Source organism: Oryzias latipes, chromosome 23 (genome assembly GCF_053564925.1).
Source record: "Oryzias latipes strain Hd-rR chromosome 23, Olatipes_Hd-rR_3.1".
Classification (NCBI taxonomy): Eukaryota; Metazoa; Chordata; class Actinopteri; order Beloniformes; family Adrianichthyidae; genus Oryzias; species Oryzias latipes.
Window position 1 is genome coordinate 6328931 of NC_136259.1, and position 24429 is coordinate 6353359.

Genomic DNA, 24429 nt, shown 5'->3' on the forward strand with positions numbered 1-24429 from the left:
CTTCCCACCTGAAGGAGGGAGTTCACCCCGATGTCAGGCCGCTCTGATGTCAGGCCTGCTTCAGGTTGGGTTTCACAATAATCTCAGCCTGTTGGATGGACGCCATCGACGGCGGCGTCCACACCAACTTCTCTCAAATGCATATGCACAGAAACAATACGAATTCCTGATTGGTTTTGAATGAATCTACTCAAGAAGGCATTTCGAATGGCTTAATACTTCCAAAGTTTCAGATACAATAAAACATTCACACAAATGAGGAAAATCAACAAGAGTTTGAAGTTACAGATGTGTCCCTAAAATAAGATAAAGGTTTGGCACTTTTAAAACAAGCAGATAAAAAAGAGAGAAAAGAGGCAGACATAAAGATCAATAGACTCTTTATCTTCTCTGAAGCAATAAGGCGTTGAAGCCACCTCGCTTTTACTCTGGCTTCATTCTCATGGCAACTGTGGACACTCTGGACAAACATTTCAGGGTTTCTCCTCCAGACTCTCAGCCATCTACGTGCTTTTCTACTCCGACAAAAGATCTCCCTTTCAAATTCCTGAAAACTGAGGAAGGGGATTAGAAAAAGGGTGATCGGGCTTTATTTCAAAATTGACTTTACGGCACATCTTCTTGAAGACTAAAGAAAATAAAGGTTCTGAATACAGAACATTGCGGTCTCGCACATGTTTTTCTTACAGTGCACTGGTTTGCCTGTCAATCAAACCCTTTCCGTGTCGCATCTCCTGCCCAGAATGCGTTCAGCTCATCAAATCTAAATAAATCTTCAATTGCTATAAGACCTTTGTCTTCATTCTATAATACTGGACTTATTTTTCTATGAACATTTAAGCGTTGAGAGTTTAAACAAGAGAAAAAGAAGCATGAAAATGTTCATGTCTGTCTGAGAAAAGTGGATAAAGTGTGTAGTGAGGAGTGTTACAGCCTTAAAACATCTGCAATCCTACTTCGCCGGTTTCACATACTCCAGGTTATTTTTAGAATGTAAACAAAGGAACACTGTACGCTTATCACTTCCTAATTCATCATTTTACTCTGTAAATTAAAAAAAAAATATCTGCTATGTATTTGGGTGTTGAAAGTGCTTTAATAATAAATCCAAGTCAGTAATAAATATTCATAAAGTTCAATGCAGTTTTACCCAAATGACAAAAATGGATTCCAGTGCCCTAAAACTTGCACCCATACAGGGCGGACCGCTACGGGGGCGGCGGGTTTTTGGGTTGTCCGGGTTCCTGGAGGGTCGTAGAGAGGAGTGGTTGCCCCTTAGGGTGCAGGTGTGTCTTAAAGTTCTTGTGGGTTTGGTAAGTATTTACTAAAGCCCCTATCCACCAGTACGGAGAGCTGTTACTAAGGCATAAATACTTCAGTATTTACTGAAGTATTCCTAAGGATAAAGGTAAGTTACACACACTTATGACATACAAGTGATGCTGTTGCACGCCACACTCTAGTCATTAGTAAGTTGCGAGTACTGGCCACTACTAATCGTTCACAAATGCCACACACAAGAGGTGTGCAGGTGAAATGTAGGACGCCCACACAGACTGATTGTCTAATTTTCTAACAGTCACACACGCAAGGAGCGCACACATATCACTTGAACAGCACCAACTGGCTCCGTGCGCAGTGTGCATTGTTCAGGGACGTTAAAAAAACAAAAAAAGAAAGACAGTGTTGTCAGACATGCCTGCGCCTCACCTGCTTCACCTTTAATTATTCTTACATGTTGTTTAAGTGTTAGCTACACCCCGTCACCCGCAGCACGCCCATAGAAAAATTAGCATGAACACCCGTAAGGGGAGTTGTGACTAAGGCATACAGAAAGGGAAGTAATGTTAAAGTAAAAACATTTTTTCCCAATGATTAAATGTTTATGTATAAAAAAAAAAGTTTTGGTCGTCACATGCTGAAAAATGGTCAGCATTCGGTCTAGAGGAAAAAGCAACAGTCCGGAGTATTCCGTGTATTCAGAAAGACTTTATATCAAACTTAACAAGCCTCCTGTATTGTTCTGAGGAAGGAAGGAGCTGAAACATTGATGGAAGCAGGCAGAGATCAGACACTTCAGCTGCAAACACTTTGAAAAGACCATTTCTGCCTCATTTGGCTCAGATGTTAAGAAGAAAACATCTTGGTGCTGCAGGCGAGCGATGCAAATAAAGCCAGAAAGAACTTTTACTTATTCAGTTATGTGCCGTCACACTAAGCTCTCAGGATGCGTGTGCATTTAAGGAGAACACGCCGTGTTTGTTTGAGCTTTAAATGGTGCGGTTAAGGAGGAAATTGAGAGTTCCTGGATTGGATTTAGATGGGTCTTATCTTGGGACAGAAAGTGACATTTATACCCCAAACTAAACTTTGTGAAACTTTCTAAACTTTTCCTGCCTCTTGAAGAGCACAGGAACACCATCGGAACGCCGAGGGAAAGCAGGGAAGCCTTTGATGAGTGAGACTCTTTCTTTTTGTTAAGCGCCAGAGCTTAACTTTCAAATATTCTGGGTGGCGCTGAATGGGGGATTGACCACGGGCCCTGATCTCAGCCACACACCGGGGCATTGGGGTTAATGGTAGATAAAGATTGTGAGGGGAAGGCGGGGGGGGGGGGGGGGGGGGGCTTTCCCCTCATCTCCATACCCTGAAACCTCCACCCTCCCCACCAAGCTCAACTCAGCCACACAATGGAGGCGACCAAAGGGGAAGGATCCAAGTCCTTTTGATTTATGCTCCTCATAACGGTTTTGAGTGCCCAGGGTGAAGACCCATGGTGGGTTCCCCCGTTTGCCCCCTCACAGGAACTCTGCTTAGCTCAAACCATTTGGGGGTTGAGGGTGCAATGACAGGAAATCATAGAAATGTGAGCTGGACGGTCCAAAAATAACTCTATCTGCTCTTATTGATCTGAAAACATCTAGACTGCGGTTTTAGAGGAATTTTAATTTGTTAAAACAAGAGCTTTTGAGATATTTTCAAGATAAAATTGAAGATAATTGAAGATCAAGCATAGAAAACGCAAATTAAGAGCAAGAATTTTGATTATAATCCAGAGCGTCTTATATATGGTTAATTCTGGTTGTGTTTATTTGATGTTTTTCGGGACACAGCACTCCGTCAAAATGTTAGGTTGGGTGTTATTGTAAATACGTAAAAACGGCTGATGTGTAGCAATGTCAGACTGTGTTTTTTTTTACATGTTATTAACAAAGTTGGGAGCTAGCGTAGTCACAGTAACGCTTGTTTTAGCGGTATGGTTCTGGTTTTTTATGGAACAACGTTGGGAGTTACAAGTATCGTAAATATGCTAACGTGTAGCGTGTTACAAGTGCTAACTATGCTAACGTGTACGGTGTTACAAGTCCTAGAGTTACTGTGAACGCAGTTAATTAAGTCTGACTGACAGACTTATCTCCGACTCTTTCGTCTTGCCTAATGCGCCTTATAGTTTGATGCGTCTTATATAACAGAAATTCAAAAATCAACCATTCACTGATGGTGCGCCTTATAATCCAGTTTCTTTTACATTCAGGTAGTCGCGGCAACTTTCTCCAAATCAAAAAACACAACATCTACACAAAGATTCACTGAAGTTCTGCCTGATTTCATGCTTCATAAAATTCATATTATTCTCAAAAAAACATCACATGAAAAACATTGACACAAAAACAGGAGGTCCTTTTACTCACCAAGTTTCCCTTCACTCTAAGCGTTGACTGCTTTCATCTACGGGTGCTGAGTTTGCATATTTCATCCTAAAAAAAGGGGAAAAACAAAGATGTCTGACCAAAAACAATATTTATAACTGAAAAAGATAAAAACCCATCAGGACATAACTACTAATGCAACCAAAGTTGTTTTTAATCAGTCTGCCTCAACTCTTAATGATGATGTCAACAGGTCCATACCAAACCCAAAACAGGGGGGGGGGTTCTGGAGTGCATATCATAACTCCGGACTAAGTGAGAGTAGATTGAAAGTCCTTGGAGTGTGAAACCAAACAGGCTGGACTGAGAGGTTGCCCAGTGGAGGGGTAATTCTATCATAGCGGACAAGATGATTTGTTACATATGAAGTGGTATGGAAACCCCTGTGACCCCCCCCCCCCCCCCCCCCCCAACCCCCAACCCCAACCGGCCGTACGATCAACCGAAAACACAACACTGCGGCTGCAGACAGAAGCGCAGATTAACAATCTCTGTCACTGTATGTGAAAAGAACAGAGATAACTTTGGAAACTGTTTTTTCTTTGAAGGCCGTTCCTCTTAAGGTGGACTGCTGAAGACAGTTGATGCTGTAATATTTTTTTCTTCTTCTTCAGTCTGTGGGATTCTTTGTTCAAATACGTACCCTGAGGGGGGAAACTTGCTGTTGTTGTGGTCTGTCGCTTGGAAAGGTGGTTGGATTAGGGATGGGGGGTTTAGGCGGTGGTTTAGGCGGCGGTGTAGGTTCACTAAGACAAGAAAAAAAATACAAATATATATATATATATATATATATATATCATTAGTTCAAAGTCCACCTTGTAGCATTCAGGTTTTGATGGGGTTTTCTTTTCCCCGCTGTGGCGTCTTCAGTGCAGACAAGTGTGGGCTCGACGCAAAACTATTTTCTTTACGATGTGGAGGTGAAAGCCGCTAACTGGTCAGGCTTAGTCAGAGCTCGGGACGACCAACAGGCACCAACAGGCCGTGTACTAACACAACACCCCCCCCCCCCCCCCTCCTAAAAAAAAAAAAACACCCCCACGCAGCTCGCTCTGAAGTTAAAAGGTGCAGTGCCTGGAAGGCTTGAGCTCTCAACGCGGAGTAAATCACACCGCTAACTTGACACGATTGATTTCTCCTGTGCCCCCCGCCCCCACCCATTCAGCTGTCTGCGTGGAAGCCTGCATGCTAAAGACCTTCAGGATTCTCTGGGTTAATCACACAAGTTAAGCAAAGGCATACTTTACTCTGGACAGTAACTATCACACTGGGATAAATAAACTACAAAAAGTACCTAAGAAGGACGATGGAGGTTAACTTCCACTCCTGGGGGGGGGGGTTAAAGAAGCACAAAATGGGGGTTTCTTTTCCCCGAGATGCACGTTTTTGTGTGTTTATTCCCACCTTCTATTCTCCCAGAATTCCAATGACCCCTACAGGCAACCAGCGGCTGCCGGATCCCCAGGAATGTGCTCTCTGAACTGTACAAAAAAGCCCAGAGCTCAAAGAGCGCCGCCGAAAACAAAACATGTCAACTGCTATAATATTTCAGCAGATTGCGGTGCAGCGGGAACTCATAAGTATGAGGGACGGGAGGGGGCGCAGGGAGAAAAAAAAAAAAAAAAAACTTTCAGAATTAGTCGGTGGGTTGGTTTTGTGGCAATACAGACTGTAATTCTTGTGCAACTTTTGAGGCTTTCAAGTCAACAACGCAACTATTTTGCCGTGTTTAGACTTAAGCCCATCGGACTCTGCGGATTCATCCTTTATTCACGGGAAAAGCTTTTGGCATGCCATTAGTCGGGATGACCTCCAATTTGCGCTGGGGTTTGGCAAACAACACAGATGGATTTACGCCCCAAAAATGTAAAACCATTGGTACGTTCTATCAACTTATAAATATGGCAAAATGCACTGAAGTATTCATGAAGGCCTAATACTGCTATAGGCTGATATTTACAAAAAGCTCAGAGCTCTAAGTCAAGATAAACTATTTAAGACGCGCACCACAAATACCTCCACACGGCAGGAAAAGGAGGGTCCTGCCATGAAAGACCGCATTATGCTAACAAGTCAGATTACTGTACACAATAACTTTATCTTAAAAGTAAATACCATCCTAGGCGTTTGTTGGGGGGGGTATGGAAAGTCGCGAGCAATATTTCTGTAGGGACCAACTGCTCCTTATCAGCGTTAGTCGAGCAATTCAGGGCCGCCTGAAGAAAGATGAGTCTTCAAACTCATTCCATTCATGGTCAGACGTGTAATTACCCTCAGCTCACAGTCTAGACGTAACCGCTTTCACAGTATTTAAGACCCCCCCCTCTATCCCTATGCAACGTGCGGATGCCGGCTCCCGCCACGCCGAGCCCCGCGCGTTAAATCTGCAGCCAGATAAATTAGCAAAGAATGCAATAAAATAGACACAATGAGAGGAACTTTATCCTTCCCGCTGCTAAATGAGATTTCTTTGAAATGCAGATCAGCGGCTCTAGATTAGTGAATTTTAGCTGCTGTCAACATCATAACAAAATACAAACGCGATTGTTCGCCGCTGCCTTATCGCCTTGCTTCCATCTGCTGGCTGGTTATTTACTCCCCCCTCCCACTGATTTACTATGCAGATCTAAATAAGTCGCATCAAAAGAAAGGCTTACGACACAATGCCTTCTTAAGCTTCTACATCAAGGTATTTGGAAAACCGGTAGTCACATGAAAAGGCTGCCCATCAAAGGCACATCTCTAATGAACTCTCCCATATCAGAGGGGGGCTTGTGGGGCCCGGCTTTAATGCCTTCTGCGTGGTAAGAGCAGACCTGCAAGCCTGAGCCATTGGTGAAGAGAAGAGGATGAGGAGGGGGAGTGTAGAAAGGAGGAGGAAGGCCTTAGCTATCAGATGAGATTAGCTCAGCTGTGAGGCTGCGGTTCGGTCCCACCAACCATCCATCCATCCATCCATCTCACCTTCAAGCCTCCACTCAGGGAGGCCCTTCACGACAAACTCTCATGAGATTAGAGCGACCTGAAAGGAATTCAGCGGACTTTCAAGTTTGTTTCAACGGAAAACGGTTCAGCCAAACAAAAGGCAATCGATCAAGGGGTGACTCATAAAAAGTGGTGGATCTGTGTGATCAAAGGCAGCAGACAAGACGCAGAAACACAGCGCAGTCCTTTCCAGGGCGACACACCGGCTCCTAGCGTCTGGGAGCGTTGGCATGGCGCTTCGGCAATAACCTTTAATTTTATGGTACGTTTGTTGCATTGAGCACAGCTGACGGATTACAACCGCCAACCTCGGGACATGAAGAGGGAAAAGTAAACTGAGATCTTGATCTGCAACCAAACTGTCGTCATCCCCCCCTCCCCCCAAGAAGGAAAGGGGAGTCCCCCGCCAACGAGCGTGCAGCTTCACCAGTGGACAATTAGCCCCGAAGCAGGAGCAGGCCCCAGCGCTGGCACATGTGGTTAAGAGGCAATCACAGCGGGGAGGCCGCCAGATGATGGAGGGATGAGGATGGGAGGAGGAGAGGGGAGGGGAGGGGAGGACACCGTGGAGCTGGAGGGGGGGGGGGGGGGTGGAATGACGTGTGGCAGGCACGCGTGTGGCAGGTTCGGGCTTTCGTCATGCCTTAAAGATCTTCCCAGTAAAGATAAAGACGTCTAATGAGAGGGAGTCACCCCCCCACCACCACCACCACCACCACTACACACCCAGTAGCAAGACAGCGTTCACTCAAAATTTTGGGAACCCATCCAAGCTGATGGTTGATTAGCAGAAACGCAACTTCCTGTCCCTCCCGTGAGCCTGCCTCCGGCACCTTTCTGTTGAGCGGCGTGCCAACTCGGCCCGGCGCCAGTCGCATTTGCATCCACGAGGGACTCTCTCGTCCTTTTGCCTTGCCTAATGAAATGACAAAACAACAGATTTGCATGTATGCAGAAACAGGTGTTGTAACAGGTTTGACTCCTCTTGACCCAAGCCGCGCTACGCAGACGGAAGACGCAAGAATTAAAAGACAAAAAAAAAAAAATGTTTACGACCCAACAGCTGCCGGGAGGAGTTTGGAGCTTTGATGGGCCCTCCACCATCTGCCTTACTGCCTGCCCAGAAACGACGGTCTAAATTAAAAACCACTCATCAAATATCATTACAATTAAAAGAAAACAATGTTTTTGTCGGGGTCCAGATGTTGTGGGCATTTCAGTTTGTTTTTCGGGAAGCGTCAAAGCCTGTAGCAGTGATCCTTGGGAAATCCAGGAAGCTGCACAGTGGGCTGTAATTACCCTCCCAGCGACCCGCTGCCTTCAAATCAAAGCCCCGCGTCATCCCACATATTATCCCAGTCCGTTCGATCCGCAGCGCAGGAAAAGGAACCGTCAAGCAGTCGGCGCGGTGAAGACGCGGCGGCCATCGTTTAGAGCGGGATTAGGGGACTACCCTCTGGGTGTTTGGGACGGAGAGAATCGACATCGTCAACGCTTTTAAACTTGAGACTGGTCATTACGGTCGGACACTAATGGAGCATGACTTGAAGCTTCGACGTAGTCTGTCAATGGTACAATAACCCCCCCCCCCGCATTATTCCTATACATGGGTGAGGCAGAAGGAACAAACCTGAGACAGTCATGACCCTGCACGAGTGTTGTAACTTGGTCTAAAGCTACGCCAGCAGAAGGCAGCACCATATGCCCCCAGCCCCGAGCTGGATGCTCTTTCTGCAGCCTAATGTGCCTGTCAGAAAGGGTTACTGTCACACACAACCCCCCCCCCCCCCCCCCCCCCCACTGACATGTTTTTGTTTTTTTTCCAACCCACAACATGTTTGAAATAAACATTTCAGCCTGCGTTTTCTCCAGGTGTCCTTGGAGAAAACATTTTATTTTGAAAAGCTCATCGCGAGCAATCTCATGTATTACTGTTCTAGAGCATTTCTGTCTTGTTTTTGGTCAATGCTGCAAAGTCTCAACATAAAGGTCACTCAAAAACGCTACCATTCGCAGCCATAAATGACGCCCGACTGTTTACGAGCGAACGCCACCCGAGCACCACTGACCGACCTTGCCTTTTGCCATGACTGACCCTGTGTTTTCTTTTCAGGGCAAGACCTCAAAAACCAACATTTTTTTTTTCCTTCCAACCCGAGGACATTGTCTATCTGACCGTGGCTTTCATAAAGGCAGCAATGCCTTCACGCCATGCTAACTCACCAAAATAAAGGCTCAAATTGGAGCTAAAAGGGAAGTCAGGGTTTGGTAGATAACTCAGAAAGGGAGATAAGGTTGGAGTTGTTTATGCAAACATTTAAGAATAGTTGTTTATATAAATTAAAATACTTTTGCAGTGTTGCATGGACGTTTCTCTGCCTTTGAACTGAACTCGTCCACACAAGTTGACAGCTGCGTTCTCAGCGCTTCTGGGAGATTTGTCGTTTGTTTGTGCCCTTTTATTTTTTTTTACGACCCTTGAAAGGGGAGGATTTTTGACTCTCGATTGTTTTCCTCTTAGTAAATATATAACCAGAGTCTTCTCAACTGGGCCAAGCAAACATGACATCCCGAGAAACGAACTCCAAACAAATCAGATCACGCGCCCAGACAGAACAAAGTTAACTGCCTCTCCTCGGACCCCGCCGGCTCCCTCTTATAATCTCCCGACTCCGCCCAGCGCCGCTTTCTCCCGACCCAAAGGAGGTGCCTCGCCTTCGCCCAACACCCGGGCTTAAGAAGTGACCCGGAGCGGAACTAAAAAAGTCTGAGCCGTCTCAAAACTCCCAGCATCTGGGGGGGGGGGACGACACAAAACATCATTACTGTGATGTGGATAATTGCAGTGCAGAGAGGGGGGGGGTGGCCTCTTAAGCATGTAATGCACTCTTTTATCTCCAGAAGTCAAACTCTGAAACTGACAGCTAGCGGCGTATGATCCCGGTAAACAAATACTTTTGCCCGGCACAGAAGTGCCATTAAAGGCCAAAACTGTCAACATAAATTCCATTCTTACTGGTTGTGTGTGTGTGTGTGTGGGGGGGGGGGGGGGGGTAAAGTGCAAGAGGAGATGAGGATTTAAAAAAAGAAGAGCTTGATCACTTCAGGTCGCTTTAACTTGCACGGAGGTTGTCATGGAAACATTTCTATGAAGTTAGCGGAGATAAAACAAGAACACATGCCGTTTAATCGACTTTGGGTTCAGGAATGGGGCGAAGTTAACCCGAGATGACAACACGCCAGGTAGTTTGTCCAGGAGGAAGCCGCCGCACCACTCCCCTTGATCATCTCAACCGCTCGCCGCCGCCGCCGCCCCCAGAAATGTAGAAACACCTCAAGGGGTTGAGCGAGCGGTCTGTGTAATTACAGAGGGGTTGGGGGATGGGAGATGGCACAATTGAAAGCTAATTCGAAGGGAGCAAAAAAAAATATATATATATATATATATATAGAGAGAGAAAAATAATTAGACCAAGAAAATGTACAGACGAACGGCGTTTCAGTACCATCAGCCCCATAGGGATGACCGTTTGCAGCTGCAACGGAAAACAAAAATCCAGCCGTGGCACAGCGCGCTGGAAGTCGAATCCTAATTTTGATAAATGATTGAAACATATGACAGGGGTATACACATTAATCCTGTGGAGGACATTCATTTTCCTATTACCATAATGTAGAGCACGACCACCCCATGATGAATGCAGCAATCAAAAATAAAAAAGGGACGCAAAGAGGGGGGGAGAGCTGGGGTAATAAGTGCAACGCTCCCGATAAGGGTCACTCTTGAAGAGACTAATGGCAGGTCTCCTTTTGCTTAAAGAAGGGGGGGGGGGTTCATGCTGTTGTTTGAAAGTCTAGTGACCTCGCTTACCGCACAGCAAACACACCAGCATGGAAACACACTTTACAGAAAACGATTGCCGGGCTCCAACAAAGAGGCTGATTGTGACCAGTCGCTGACATATTTCATGTGGGGCATTTATGGCTGCCAGGCCTTTGAAGAGTGAGAGCTGCTGAATGAGGGAGAGTGTGTGTGTGTGTGTGATGGGGTGGGGGGGATGGCTCACACCTGCATAGCTGAGGAGGGAACACCTGTGCACTCTGCAAGCTTTAGCATCCAGGCTGGTTCGGACTGGGGCAAAAAAGCTGATCGGAGGGAGGCGGGCCTGAGGAGCTCATGGGACGCCACTTTTTGAATTATCCAAGAATTTTTTTATTTTATTTTTTTTTTAAATTGGAAAACATTGTTCTCAGCTATGCAGCATCTTATCAGTTATTGTTCTCAGGTCTTGTTTCACTTAGTCCTTTTAAAGAATAATCTGATTTTTCAGTTTAAGTCAGAAAAGTAAAACGAAAGTTGGAATATTTAAACAAATAGTGGAGAATAAAATGTATCTAAAGTCTTTAAATGATCATAAAATGATAAGCCACGTTTTGAAACATCTAAGTTAATAAAATTGTTTATGGAAAACTGCAGAAGACAAAACGTAGATTTCAAAATAAAATACAACTCATCTTCTAAAGCTAAAAGACGCATTAAAACGGTTCTTCAAGCTCTTCACAATAACAAAAATGTGACTAATAACTTAAGACAAATAAAATTATTCACATGTTTAGCTCTGATAAATGTTAATAGCCGCGTTCAAATTATTTTATTTTGTATTTTGTTTGTAATTGATTCTAATTCACGGTGAGTACCAACCAAAAACGCTACTTTCAGGATCAGATATTTAAAAATAAATAAAAATAAAAAGTTTTAAAAGTCAACTTGTAGACAAATTAACGTTTGGACTTTGTTCTAAACGGAACCGAACCGAACTCCATTGAGCAAACAGGTTAAACCTGTCAACAGTTCATAAACATTAAAAAGTCGTTGAGCAGTTTGTGAATAAATAAGAAGCTAAAATAACATTTAAAAACTTCAACTAAATGTCCTCAGTCAGTCAGGAGAAGTAAAGGAGAGAAATAAGGTTCTGGTCAGAAAAAAAAAACAACTTACCCAGATTTAACACACACAAAAAAAAGATGGCAGGTATATTTCCTTCGCGGAAACACACCAGGTGAGAAGTCGCTGTCCTCTACGCTGGCGCGTGACTGTCCACCATAACCGCCGGGAAAAACGAACAACAAGCTGCAGAGTAAATAAAAAAAGGTCAAGTATTCCTCTGCTGGGCACCGCTGTCGGGAGACACACACACTCTCTCCCACTGACTCTCGTCAAAGCCGCTGTTATTACTAATGCAACAGAGAGAAAAGCAGTACACCGAGTCCTGTTTGAATGACGCGCAATGCGAGGAAGAAGCGCCTTGTTTTTTTTCTTCCACTTTTTTTTTCCTCGATTCAAACACACATCAAGCTGAATCCCAGCAAGCGAGGATATTTGGGACTAGAAACCCCCCCAGGGGAGGCACTTGCTTGTGCGCGGAGGTGTGTGTGTGTGTGTTGTTATTTTTGGGCGTACTGCGACCTCGTGTGACGTCAGGGCCACCTGCTCCATGTGTAAATAAAAACTTTTCCGGTGTTTTTTTTATTTATTTAAACTTTTTTGGGGGTAGTTTTTATTTAAATCATTTTTTTTTTACCATTTCGTGTCGTGAGTGGAAAGCTTCCACGAGAGTCTAAAGCAAATAGTTCTCGGTGCTTCGGACAGAGACGGTGAAGTTCAACTGAAAAGCCTCGTGCTCGTGTGCTGGCTTTGCTGCGCCTGGGAAAATAAAAATGCCTTCATGTTCGGAAATTAACCGGGATTACTGAGGAGAAAATCTGTACACATTTCCTTATTTTCTTTGGATTATTTCCACGGTTTTCAGAGAATTTTACCTTAGTGGAGACACTCTTAACGGCAGCTTTTTCTGTTACATTTAGCAAAAGACTAGCTGTAAAAAAGAGACAACTACTAAATATATATATATGAATTAAATTATGATTACCATATAAGTCTGCAAGGTGCACAGCGATAAGAGTTTGATATAAAAATTCAAATTACTGTAATGAATGCTACATTTCGAATAAAATCGACATGTTTACCACTAATTTGTGACTTTTCCCTTTAATGAATTAAGTAAAACTGAGGGGTTTTTTTTTGTTGTTATTTGTTTCATACACTTAATTTTAATTGTTCAAATATTGTTGTGAATTCACGGAGATCCATATTTCAAACTGCGTTAAAAATCAAACATTTTTGAATTAGTGCGACGTTCAAGGTCATTACGTAAATGCACTGATTCTTATCAGTTTTCAAAGGCATAATTTTACATGAAATATGGACAGTTTTTTTTTTCTCCATCATGTTTTTTCCTAACATGGAGCTAATCGAAGGTCTAAATTAAACAGTATTGTACGAACATAATGAATGAAGGCAAGATGCATTTGTGGTTAAAATAAACATATTTTAAAGAAAAAATACTCTAAATTTTAACTATTTTCTTTTTGTTGATGTGTAATAGTGTATAAAAGACGACAACAGTCTACTTTTGACCTAATTATGTAAAATTACAAAATTGTTTCCTTTTCTCTGTCAACTTTATGAAAAAATATATAGGTAAAAAATGTATTTTATACATTTTTATCACAAAAACGCAGTAAATTATAAAGATTCACACACTGGATGTGGCTTCTAGGGTGATGATTTGCTGCCATCTAGCGGTCGGTGTTTTTGAGGAGGCATTTCCAAAATAAATGTAAAAAGCAAATATTTTGTTACCTCCTTCAATTTCCATTTATTCTGAGAAAACATATGGTCCAACAAAAATATGATAAATAAATGCTCATATCAGGAAATTGGGTGTTTTTCATTGAAAAAACTTTTATTTTGATAGTATACTACCATCTACTGTCAAACCTGATTCACAATCTCAACATATAGACATTCCTTTAACTTCATCTGAGTATTTTTTATTTCTTTATCTACATTTTAAACCCCTGCATGCTTTTCTTAATTTCCAATTATATGAAAAAAATATTCTTCAATGTTTTTATTTCATTCAAGTTATCATGTGGATTCCTGGATTTAACATTACTTTGGGAATTATTGACATCCAGTATGAAGGAGTTAACAGTATAGCATCTACATGTATGTTTCATAGAACATGCTAGGTGATGATTGCATCAATGACTTGGTCAAAAATTGAAAGAGAAGCTTAATCTTCTTACCTAAATGGGAGGAAATGTGTTTTAAAGGAAAAATGTGTTCTAAGTTTGAATAAACAACTATATAATAAGTATTTTTGAAGATTACTGGTATTGGATCTTTGTTTAGTGTAAAAAAAAAAATAAATAAACACTAGGTGTAGTCACAGAAGTAAAAACATAGCATTTTGATTTGATTAAGTAGTTTATTTCAAGCATTATTTCAGTCAAAAACACAAAATCACACAGATGTATCAAACCCATTCCAGAAATAAAGGGATACATTGATTAAAAACAACACAAAGACAAGGAATTTTAATGTAAGAAGAAAACAAACACTCATTATTTTAAATAGAGATTTTTGCAGCGATGCATTCAATGCACACTTAGGTCTTTTTAAAATCATTAAATATTGTAAATATTTACAAAAGTCACTGCATTTTCTATTGCAAATATTAATTGTAAAAATAAAGATGGCGTTCTCTTGTAGGGATGACAACACAATCACAGGAAAAAAGCACAACCGAAAAACCTCGGAGAAGTATCTTCATGAAGTTCGGCCCAATGACTGTATTTGAGAACTGGGCTGAGTGACAGTGATGGTGACATCGCCCATAGAATTTGACGTCACCGATAGAGAATGACTCACTTCCGGCTGCAACCAAAGGAATTTGTTGCTGCCTGATCTGTAACGGCGACCCGATCGGTCCAATGTATGTGTGAATCTTAAGTCATTTCCTCATGTTGGCAACATTGTGGCAGTTGAGCAATTTCCATTAAATTAGAGGATATTAAAGTTATACATCGGTGGTGTATGCCTATATTACCAAAAGTATTGGCTCATCCATCCAAATGATCAGAATGAGATGTCCTAATGTGGCCTGGCCACAGGTTTGTAAAATCAAGCACAATGCAGACTGTTTATGCAAACATTTGTGAAAGAATGGGCCACTCTCTGGAGCTCGATGAATTCCAGCGTGGAATTGTCAGAGGATGCCCCCTGTGCAACAAATCCAGTGATGAAATTTCCTCGCTCCTAAATGTTCCACAGTCAACTGTCAGCTCTATCAGAAGAAAATGGAAGAGTTTGGGAACCACGGGTAGGCCACGTAAACTGTAATACTGAAGCTCATAGTGGTTGTCGACTTTCTGTACGGTCAATTGCTGCAGAGCTCCAAACCTCATGTGACCTTCAGATTAGCCCAAGTATAGTACACAGAGAGCTTCATGGAATGGGTTTCCATGGCCGAGCAGCTGCATCAAAGCCACAGATCACCAAGTGAAATGCAAAGCGTTGGATGCAGTGGTGTAAAGGACGCCGCCACTGGACTCTAGAGAGACGTGTTCTCTGGAGTGACGAATAATGCTTTTCCATCTGGCAATCTGATGGATAAGTCTGGGTTTGGAGGTTGCCAGGAGAACCGTACATTTTGGACTGCATTGTGCCAAGTGGGAAATTTGGTGGAGAAGGAATGATGGTGTGGGCTTGTTTTTCAGGACTTGGCCCCTTAGTTCCAGTGAAAGGAAACCCTGAAGGCTTCAGGATACCAAAACATTCTGGACAATTCCATCCACCCAACATTGTAGAACAGTTTGGAGTGGGCCCCCGCCCTCTTCCAACATGACTGTGCACAAACCAAGGTCCAGAAAGACATGTATGACAAAGTCTGGTGGGGATGAACTTGACTAACCTGCACAGAGTCCTGATCTGAAACTGATAGAACAACGTTGGGATAAATTAGAGCGGATACTGAGAGCCAGGCCGTCTCCACAAAAATCAGTGTGTGACCTCACCACTGTGCTTTCAGAATAATGGTCAGAGATTCCTGGAAACACACTCCTCAGCCTTGTGGACAGCCTTCCCAGAAGAGTTGAATCTTTAATAGCTGCAAAAGACAACGTACAATTGTTTAATGTTGTCATTACAGACAATGAAAATTTCAACGACGTGTGACATCACGAAAACCATACGGCTTGGAGTCATTCTCTCTGGTCAACCCTTGTGCCATCTTAGATGATGCCACCCTTACATTGACGTGTTCTCCCTACCATGACAAAGGTGGATAAAGGTGGAAAGATTTCATGTAATCCATGGACACCAGTGAAGATCACAAATCATTGAAGAAAAAAGGTTCAGAGCACTGTCTAGAGGGTCTAGATGACCCAACTCCCAACGTTAAAGTGGATAGCACAAGGGTTACACAAGCGAAACAGAAGAAGAAAACATTTGCATGTCTGCGGTACAGATCAGGGAGACCTAGTCGTGGGTTCTGACTTTGCATATGCACAGTCCTGATCCACAATATCTTTTGTCTTTAGTTTTTTTTTTGTGGCACCTTTAAAATAAACCGTTTAGTTATTGTAAACATTTTAAGATTTCATTAATATTATCAACGTCTCTGACCAGGAAGTGCCGTAAAACGCTTTAGCAGATGTAGACGCATTTTCGTGCTTGCGGGCCGAATCAGGAAGCTGTTACAGATCCGGTAGCGACAGAAGTCCATTCAATTCCTTTTTTTTTTTTGCAATACGGACGCTGTTGTAACCAGAAATCGTCAGTAAGCAGTAACTGGTGCAAGTCGGTCTAAGTCAATGTTTCTATGGTTACTGCTCTCGCTAATCAGGAGTGAGGTTGTTGGAAGGCCACGCCCCTACTACTTTAAAACAGATTTTGACAAACCTTTTTTGAGGCATCTGATTGGTCAGTTTAGAATTTGCAATACAGAAAATATCTAATGAAAGAAAGTTTTGATTAGCAAGAACATGTTAATAAAAAAGGTGTCAAAGCAAGAATGTTTAATCTGACAAATAGAATGACTGAGTAATAGCTGTTTATTTCTTTATAGAAGTCTTTGGGATTTTGGCTTCTTGGAGCGAGCAGGTACTTCCTGTTTGAAACGTGAGGGGGCGGGGTTACTCAGTCCAGTTCTCAATATACAGTCAATAAGTTAACTTGTAACCCTCGTGCTATCCTAGGCACCTTAATGTTGGGAGTTGGGCTTTCCAGACCCACTAGACAGTGCTCTGAACCTTTTTTCTTCAATGATTTGTGATCTTCACTGGTGTCCATGGATTACATTAAATCTTTCCACCTTTATCCACCTTTGTCATGGTAGGGAGAACACGTCAATGTGAGGGTGGGGTCATCTAAGATAGCACAAGGGTTAATGGAAATCTTGTAATAAAAGCAAAAATGTCGGTTGTTTTACCACAAAAAACTGTCAAAAGTTGAAATATTTTATTCATTTGAAACAGGATTTTCACTCCCATTTGACTCCATTTGTGGTTCATCTAACGATTTATCTGAAAAGTTGCAAACATGTTATGGGAGAATAAATGTTCAGCTTTGGTCTATCTTTAGCCCGGGCTCAAGCTGTAACTGAACTCCATCTGTCAAGTCACGTCCTCTTCCTGCTGCCCCTTCTCCTGTATCACTGCAGCCAGGCTTGTGTGTGTGTGTGGGGGGGCACTTTGGTCTGCCCTCCGAGCCAGACAGACGGGCAGGACGAGCAGACAGCTGCCTACCAGACCGCGGCATGGAGGCTTTGTGCGTGCGGGCTTCGGAGCTGACGCTGGAGAGGGATGGTGGCGAGGGAAAGCTGGAGGCCTCTGTGGACTCCGCCACGGAGGAGGAGGAAAGTGAGGAGGACTCCGAGGCAGAGCCTCCGCCGGTTGTTCGCAGGAAGGTGTCGTTTGCAGATGCTTTTGGCCTCGATTTGGTGTCGGTGAAGGAGTTTGACAACGCGGAGGCCGCGGAGGCAGAGGATTGCTGGCCTGAAGGGGGAGATGGAGGCCGCTTGTCAGAGGAATTGTACCTGACCTGCCTGTTTACGGTCCCACTTCCTCCAGAGGAGCTGGATCTGAGGCTCCAGACGCAGATGCTAGAGCTGGAGAGCATTGAGCTTCTTCCGGGCACCACCACCCTGCGCGGCATCATCCGGGTGGTGAACCTCTGCTACGCCAAGAACATCTACGTTCGGATCACTCTGGACCAGTGGAGCAGCCACTTCGACATGCCGGCCGACTACATCCCCGGATCCAGCGACATGAGGACAGACAGGTTCACCTTCAGCTACACCCTGACTCCTCCCTTCGAGAAGGAAGGCAGCAGGGTGGAGTTCTGCCTCCGTTACGAGACGCCGGCGGGCACATTCTGGGCCAACAACAAGGGAATGAACTACGTCCTGTTCTGCCACCAGAAGCAGCAACGCGGGAAAGAGAATGTGGCGCAAGACGAGACCAAAACCAAGAGGAGCTGCCTTAAAGCTCAGAGGTGAGACAAGTCGGTACATCTGGTATAAAAAAATCCCAGAATTCTTTTGGTCGATTGATCAAAATCAAGGAGAAAGTCCCTCAGTTGAAACCCGACACAAACTCTTCAAACTCTGCTGTTCCTCTCATTAAGTGAAGCTGAAAGCAGTAAAGCGTCACGCTTTCCAGTGTTTACAATAAGTTCTTATGTAACCTCTCAATAGGGAATATTTGGCCTCAGAAGCCCACCGTCCTTTTATGGTCATGTGTGTGCTGCTTACCATGGCGCTCCGGGAGAAACAAACCTTTTATTTTCGTTGACCACAGTCCATTTAATGAGCGACGGCTCCTCAACGCACAAAAAAGTATGGCTGTGTTTTCCCAAGAATCCTTTTTTATGCATTTTTGAATCCCTTAAGTATAATAATCTTTTCATGCGACTTTTTTTTTCCACATTCAAAAGCCCCATATATATTTTTTTGAGATTGTCTTTGGTGAAACAAATCTGTAAATGCACCTCAGTGGTAGAAAAAATGCAAACGTTGTGCATGTATTTTCAGTCATTGCAGTGCTTTTTTTTGAACCACAGCAGAAGTGGGGGCGCAGAGGAAAAGACCAGGGAGCCTTTCGACTCGGCTTTGGTCCCTGCAGGTGTGTTTGGTAATTCTGTATGCATGCATGCGCGCATATGCATGAACAGTTGTGCTTAAAGTGGTGTAACGACGTTTAAAAAAAACAATAAAAGCCTGCTTTGGTTTATTTTGTTGCAGAGTCAGAGGTGAGACCTGGAGTCTATACTTTTGACGGGAAGAAGACGGTAGATCCAGAATTCCTCCTTCGTCGTCAAGAAGAGAAAACTTTGGTGAGTGTGGAATTGGAACAGAGCAAAGGAAGTGTTGAAAGGGCTCCGTTCTGAGTGGCCGATCTCTCATCCAGCATGCATGTAGTTTGATGATGAGGGCATAAATATGGTCATGAGAAGACGTTGCCACGCGTTGCCTCATCCCAGAAATGTAATCTGTCATAAGATATTCATCTCATGGTTCCTTCAGACGTACTGAATGAAGTTTGACGCTTTAAGACTGGCGATGTCGCCAGGGACGCCAATAAATAACACTCTCTCTTTGACGTGTCATGTTTTAGTGATCAACGTGAATCAGCTGATTCTGATGTGGAGACAAGCGGGTTTTGTGTGTCCAACTATGCAACATTGTGAACTGCTTCACGTTAGCAAAGCCTGCTTTTTTCACGACAGAATCTTATGGAATTATATTAATTGCTACAAAAATGGCGAGAAATATCAGAGCTATCCAGCTGGACGAGAACAACTAGATAACTAACTAAATAAAGAAATACTCAGAAATGCAATTTTAATTTTTATTTACTTTATATAGTTATCGCTACTTTAGCCCTGGTCATAATATTAATAATACGTCTGATTCAGATTGATTCTGAAACTACATGATGGGGCCTGACATCTGATCACATGATCAGATTGAGACATCCCTACTTTATATCATCAGAAAATGTGTCCAAAACACCAAAAAACACAATTTTCATTGGAGTGGGTCTTAAAAGGGTTAAAGGGTGTTTGGTTGGAGTAAACAATTGGCTTGACCTATGACCTCTGTGCTTCATGACAGGTGGAAAGCGTAAAAAGCAGGCGCAGGGCGGCCCGTTTGGCACGCGTGCAGGACTTCTTCTCCCAGAGGAGGCAGCAGCTACTAAAGGAATGTCCTTGTGACTCAGGCAGCGGCCGGGAGGCTTCTCAAGCAGAGCCACCTCCGCGGAGTGACTGCCCCGGCGTTCTCCGTAAATGCCCAAAGACGCGACTGCGCGAGAGTCCACAGGTGCTCACCTACCATCAGATCCCCCTGCTTCCACTGGACTGGAACAGTGACACGGCGCAGCAGTGGGGGCCCCCTGACGCGGGTGACATCTGGACTGGGAGAGCGAAAATGACTTTGTCAGGCGCATCAGAACAGGATCCAGCCTCCGCTAATGATACGTGGGAGCCCTTTCCCGACACTGCAGGCGGCAGCGACAATAAAGCGGCGGCGGTGAGCGATGTATGGCAGGTTTTTCTTAATGGGCCCAGCTGCATGGGCCACTCTGATGTTCCAGAGTCAGAGTGGCTCCAGACAGCGGCGTCGGTGTCTCCTTCAAATGATAAGCGGCCTCGGCTTCAATATTCAGCAGGAAGTCAGGAGTTTGAAGAGTTTCAGATGGGCAAAAATGCACTTGGCAACTTGCACACCTTAGCTGCGTGTCAGCCCCTCTCAGACTCCTGTGAGACGCTGTCAGCTACTGTTGCCTCAAACACTGAAGCTCGTCAGCCGGCAGAGGCGTGTGACAGCAGCCTGGGAGATGACAGCGCAGCCGCACAAGAGGCACCCCAAAGGTCACAGACGGACTCGGAAACAGACACCGCACGGGAATTTAGCCTCAAGAGGGCAGCGGCCGCGTCCAAGGACTCTGTCGGCAGTCCGGGCGAGTGTCACGAGCTCACTGCCTCGCAGCAGGAAGCAGGAGGGATGATGGGGGGAGGAATAGGAGGAGATGAGCCCTTCACATTGCACACAGCTGATTCGGTAACAAGCTCAGGGGAGCTGGAGACAACAGACATGACAGCCGTGCCAGAGTCTCCGAATGCCAGCGCCGATGATAGGATCTCACAGGGAGCAAGGCAGGATGAGGGTCTTTCTTCCAGAGGAGGAGGGGAGGTTACAGGTACCCCCCCAGACAATGCGGCGAGTGACACGCTGGCATTTAGGGAGACAATCAGACAGGAGACAAAGGATGCGGCGAGGTATGTATTTTCTGCATCCAGACAAGCACTGGAGGAGGGAATCACGATGAACTACACTGAAAGGAAAGCAGAGAGCGGATTAGAGGTATTTAAGCAACGGGAAATAAGGGAATGTGGAAGATGCCGAAGGTGTGGAGATGAGAAAACCACGCTGAAGGTTGAAGGTGACGATTTTGATCCCTACCAAATGACTCAACAAGAGTTTGAGCCCATAGGAATAAATACAGATGGAGGGATGGAAGAGCATAAAAATGAAGAGGGGGAGGTTCTATTGGTTGATGGAGAACAGATCGGGACTGGTACCAGAATGGCACTAGAAGCTTCGTTTGGACTAATGGGAAACAAATCTGCAAAGCTTGAGTCCTGTGACGTACCATCAAAGCCCAACCAACCAGGTGGGGGTCAAGGAGATCAGCTGAAATCTGAAACAGATGAAGATGTCGTTAAAACATCAGAAGAGGCGAGTTTAGGACCCGGTGGGAAATCAGTGGCGGAAGCAAAGCCTTCTGAACGTTCAACCACTGAATCGACGCAGATTAACAAGATCTTTCAAATCAATCGAGATACAGTCGGACCTTGTTTGGTGGACAAACTCAACCTCGACCCTTCAGAAGGGAAAGAGCTGAGATGGGCCGTCTTAGGGCGAGATCTGAGGGGTCAAAAAGAGGACGTAAAGAGTGAAAAAAGCTCCAGAGAAGTCACAACACAGAAGAGTGAAGCAAAGAGAGGCTCTTCAGCAGACAGAATGGAAGAAGATACGAGTCAGGAAAATGAGAGGACGAGCACCGGAGAGCTGACAACGGAGGGAACGAGGGAGTTGGAGGTGGAGAGCCCTCAGAAGTGGCAGCAGGGGTATGTGACGGAGGAAGAGGAGTTGTCAGCAGAAGTTGAGGGCCCTCCACGTGAACGTGAACAAGCGTCAGATGGAACGAAAGACCTGATAACAGCAGAAAGCACGGAGCTCGTGGAGAGATTTGGTGAAGACTTGGTGAGGAGGATTTTGGAGGAGGTCTTTGTTCAACAAGTGAAGGCTTCCAGTGGAAGTACAGCGGATGCCATGGGGGGAGGGGTGACAGATTGCCAACTTTTGGAGAAAGATCCCTTCGACACTTTTTGCTCTGACCAGACGGATTGGAGTTTTCGTCAAGGCGTGGAGGAAAGTCATACGATGCAGAGTAGCTCTCTAGAACCGAGAAGTCAATCCTACTTTCCCTGCAAACGCCAGGACACCCCCTATTTAGCTCCTCCCACTGAACAAACGACCCAAGCATTGACGAAATCAAAACAATCCCACGTCCTTCTATGGTGGTCTATATTATACACCATCGCTCACATTACCAGACTGATCATCTGCACGCTGCTGGTTAGTGGATTCTTTCTTGTCATTTTCCTCTATGATTTCCCAGCATTCTTTGCTCTCTATGTCTTTTCAATGTGCTGGTGGATCTTTAAGTGGAAGAGACACCAGAAGGAGATGAACAAAGGAGTCGCTGGGTAGACAAAAGCGGAAATGTCGGCGTATTGTCAACCAACAATTTGGAATGCTCACTTCCTGTGTTTTTATGAAGAGTGGAGTCAGAACTGTACTGATGCAAAATACCATGTGGCTTAATATTTGACTAAGGCCGTGTCACACAGCCCCTATGTACATTTTGCGCCTATTGCACAGATATAAATTGGTCATACAAGGAAAAAATGAGAGAAGTTGGGATCTTTTCGTGAATTGTTCACAAATGAATCACGAACGAACCACATTTGAACAAGGGAAAATTACGAATAAACCACGCAAAGAACACGTTAGTAATGTAGAGCATGGACTGTGTGACTATTGCGCTATTTGAAATTTATTTGTGCATGATTTTAATGTGATATGTGCGCGGTATGCGCAATATGAAAAAGATTCATCAGTGGTACAGGCGTGAAAAGTCTGTTAGACAGGTCATGGAAAGCCACAAATTTTCACATGCAAAAATCACGTACAATTGTGTAAGAAACTAAATGAAAAATACACGTGAATTCTCAACCAACCAAAAGTTTTGAACAGCTTAATTCCGAATTGACGTAAAGACCCGTCAGCCAAAACCCTCAATGGACATCTGTGCACATCGACGAATGACAAACGCAGAAAACACGTATGAATGACATACAGCATATCTTCCATGTATCGTGAAAGACCGCAATTTCATACGTGGAAAACGCGCAAAATGTACGTCATGGATGTGTAACTCGGCCATTAGGACACTGTTGTGTGATGTTTTACAGTAGCTAACTAGCAAACCCACATTTCAATCATTTAGTCGCGCATAAACACCAACATTCATTTTTAAATTTGTTGAACATGTTTTGAATGTAAGTGGATTTATTTTTGCTCCCTCTGTCTTTCTCTCTTACTTTATGAGCAGCTTCAATTATCAACCTTTTTCTGTCAACTAGCAAAAACTGACGTTTTTTCAGCAGACTCCTGGCCGGTTGAACCCACCCGATTTAATGCGCTTTATGCGTGTGTTTTAATTGTTTGATGTGTGTGATGTCATTTCCTGTGTTCCATGGGTCCAGTGGCACATCACGACAAACCAAATGGAACAAAGGGACTTCCTTTTTCTTTAGTTGTCGTCAATAAAGAAAACACGTTTTTTTTAAACTATTTTAATTTTTTATTATGTCTTTTCACAACCCCAGCAGAGTTTCCACAACTGTGATTGTTCTCATAAGTCCGTGTGTGTGTTGTTCATGTAATTCACTGTAAGTTTTCCTATAAGTTATATATTCGTGTATACCATGAAGATTTTTGTTACAGCCAACTATATTCGTCATAGTCATCACCACGGTTAATTTTAACTTGTTAAACCTCTTTATGGTGCGTACTTTGGCACTCCAGGACACCATTTCATCAAGAACAGCTTGTTAAGCCAAGTAATTCAGACATTACCCAGAATTCCAAAACTCAATATGATCAAATAGACAGACCAGGAAGGCTTTGGCAGAACACCAAAGAACTCTTGTGTTTTTGTTTTTTTATTCAGTTTCTCTGTGCTTCAATTAAACAAAGAGGGAAACCTTCAATTTAGCCAATTGCACCTTTGACAAGTATTTTACAATGTGATGCGATTTACGGAAATGCAGAAACAACGATTGACATGAAGCAGCAACTTGAATGACGGGGGACTTCAGTTCGGGTTACTTGATCTGGTCTGCGGTATGCTGACCTTTTGTAAGTTGGCTGCAGCTCGGTGCTGGCAACACATCAATGTTGGCGCACTTTGGAGCTCCGGCTCAGCTATACTGCTAACAAAAAAAATAAATATAAAACCTATATGTAATGGTGTTACAAGGGTTCAGTCGGAATGAAAGATTATTTAGAGTTTAATTTAAAAAAAGCAGAATATGGTTAGTAAATAATGCAATCTGGCAATCAGGACGTTCACAAAGTACTAAATAAGCTGCTTTAACCTATTCTGTCATCCAAATAACAGCATACAAACCTAAAAGCTTTATTACTCCAGTTAAAAAAGGCTTTAAAGAGGGTTCTTTTACAGAAGCACTTTC

General features: G+C 43.8%; 2 protein-coding genes across 8 annotated transcripts in view; one reads left to right on the forward strand and one right to left on the reverse strand.

Moving 5' to 3' along the window:
* The window catches only part of foxp2 (forkhead box P2), a 119614-nt gene extending 107475 nt beyond the window's left edge, over positions 1–12139 (reverse strand). For 2 of the 6 annotated variants that reach the window (XM_023952093.2, XM_023952090.2), the window contains exons 1-3: positions 11695–12126; positions 4354–4456; positions 3693–3758 (exon numbers count right to left, since the gene is read on the reverse strand). The gene's annotated coding sequence lies outside the window, so the exon portion shown is untranslated. Of the gene's footprint in view, positions 1–3692; positions 3759–4353; positions 4457–11694 lie in introns of all 6 variants that reach the window. The other 4 variants (XM_023952095.2, XM_023952091.2, XM_023952094.2 and 1 more) reach the window with 3 other exon arrangements.
* A 5067-nt stretch (positions 12140–17206) lies between these two features.
* On the forward strand, positions 17207–23527 carry ppp1r3aa (protein phosphatase 1, regulatory subunit 3Aa). Of its 2 annotated transcripts, none has more exons than XM_011490911.4 (4): positions 17207–18096; positions 18664–18725; positions 18845–18936; positions 19718–23527. In XM_011490911.4, exons 1-4 carry the CDS (start codon positions 17360–17362, stop codon positions 22379–22381), a joined length of 3555 nt encoding a protein of 1184 aa, XP_011489213.1. In that variant the 5' UTR covers positions 17207–17359; the 3' UTR covers positions 22382–23527. The 2 variants fall into 2 exon arrangements, with proteins under 2 accessions (XP_011489213.1, XP_011489214.1); XM_011490912.4 differs by having other exon boundaries at positions 18667–18725.
* Positions 23528–24429: the final 902 nt, after the last annotated feature.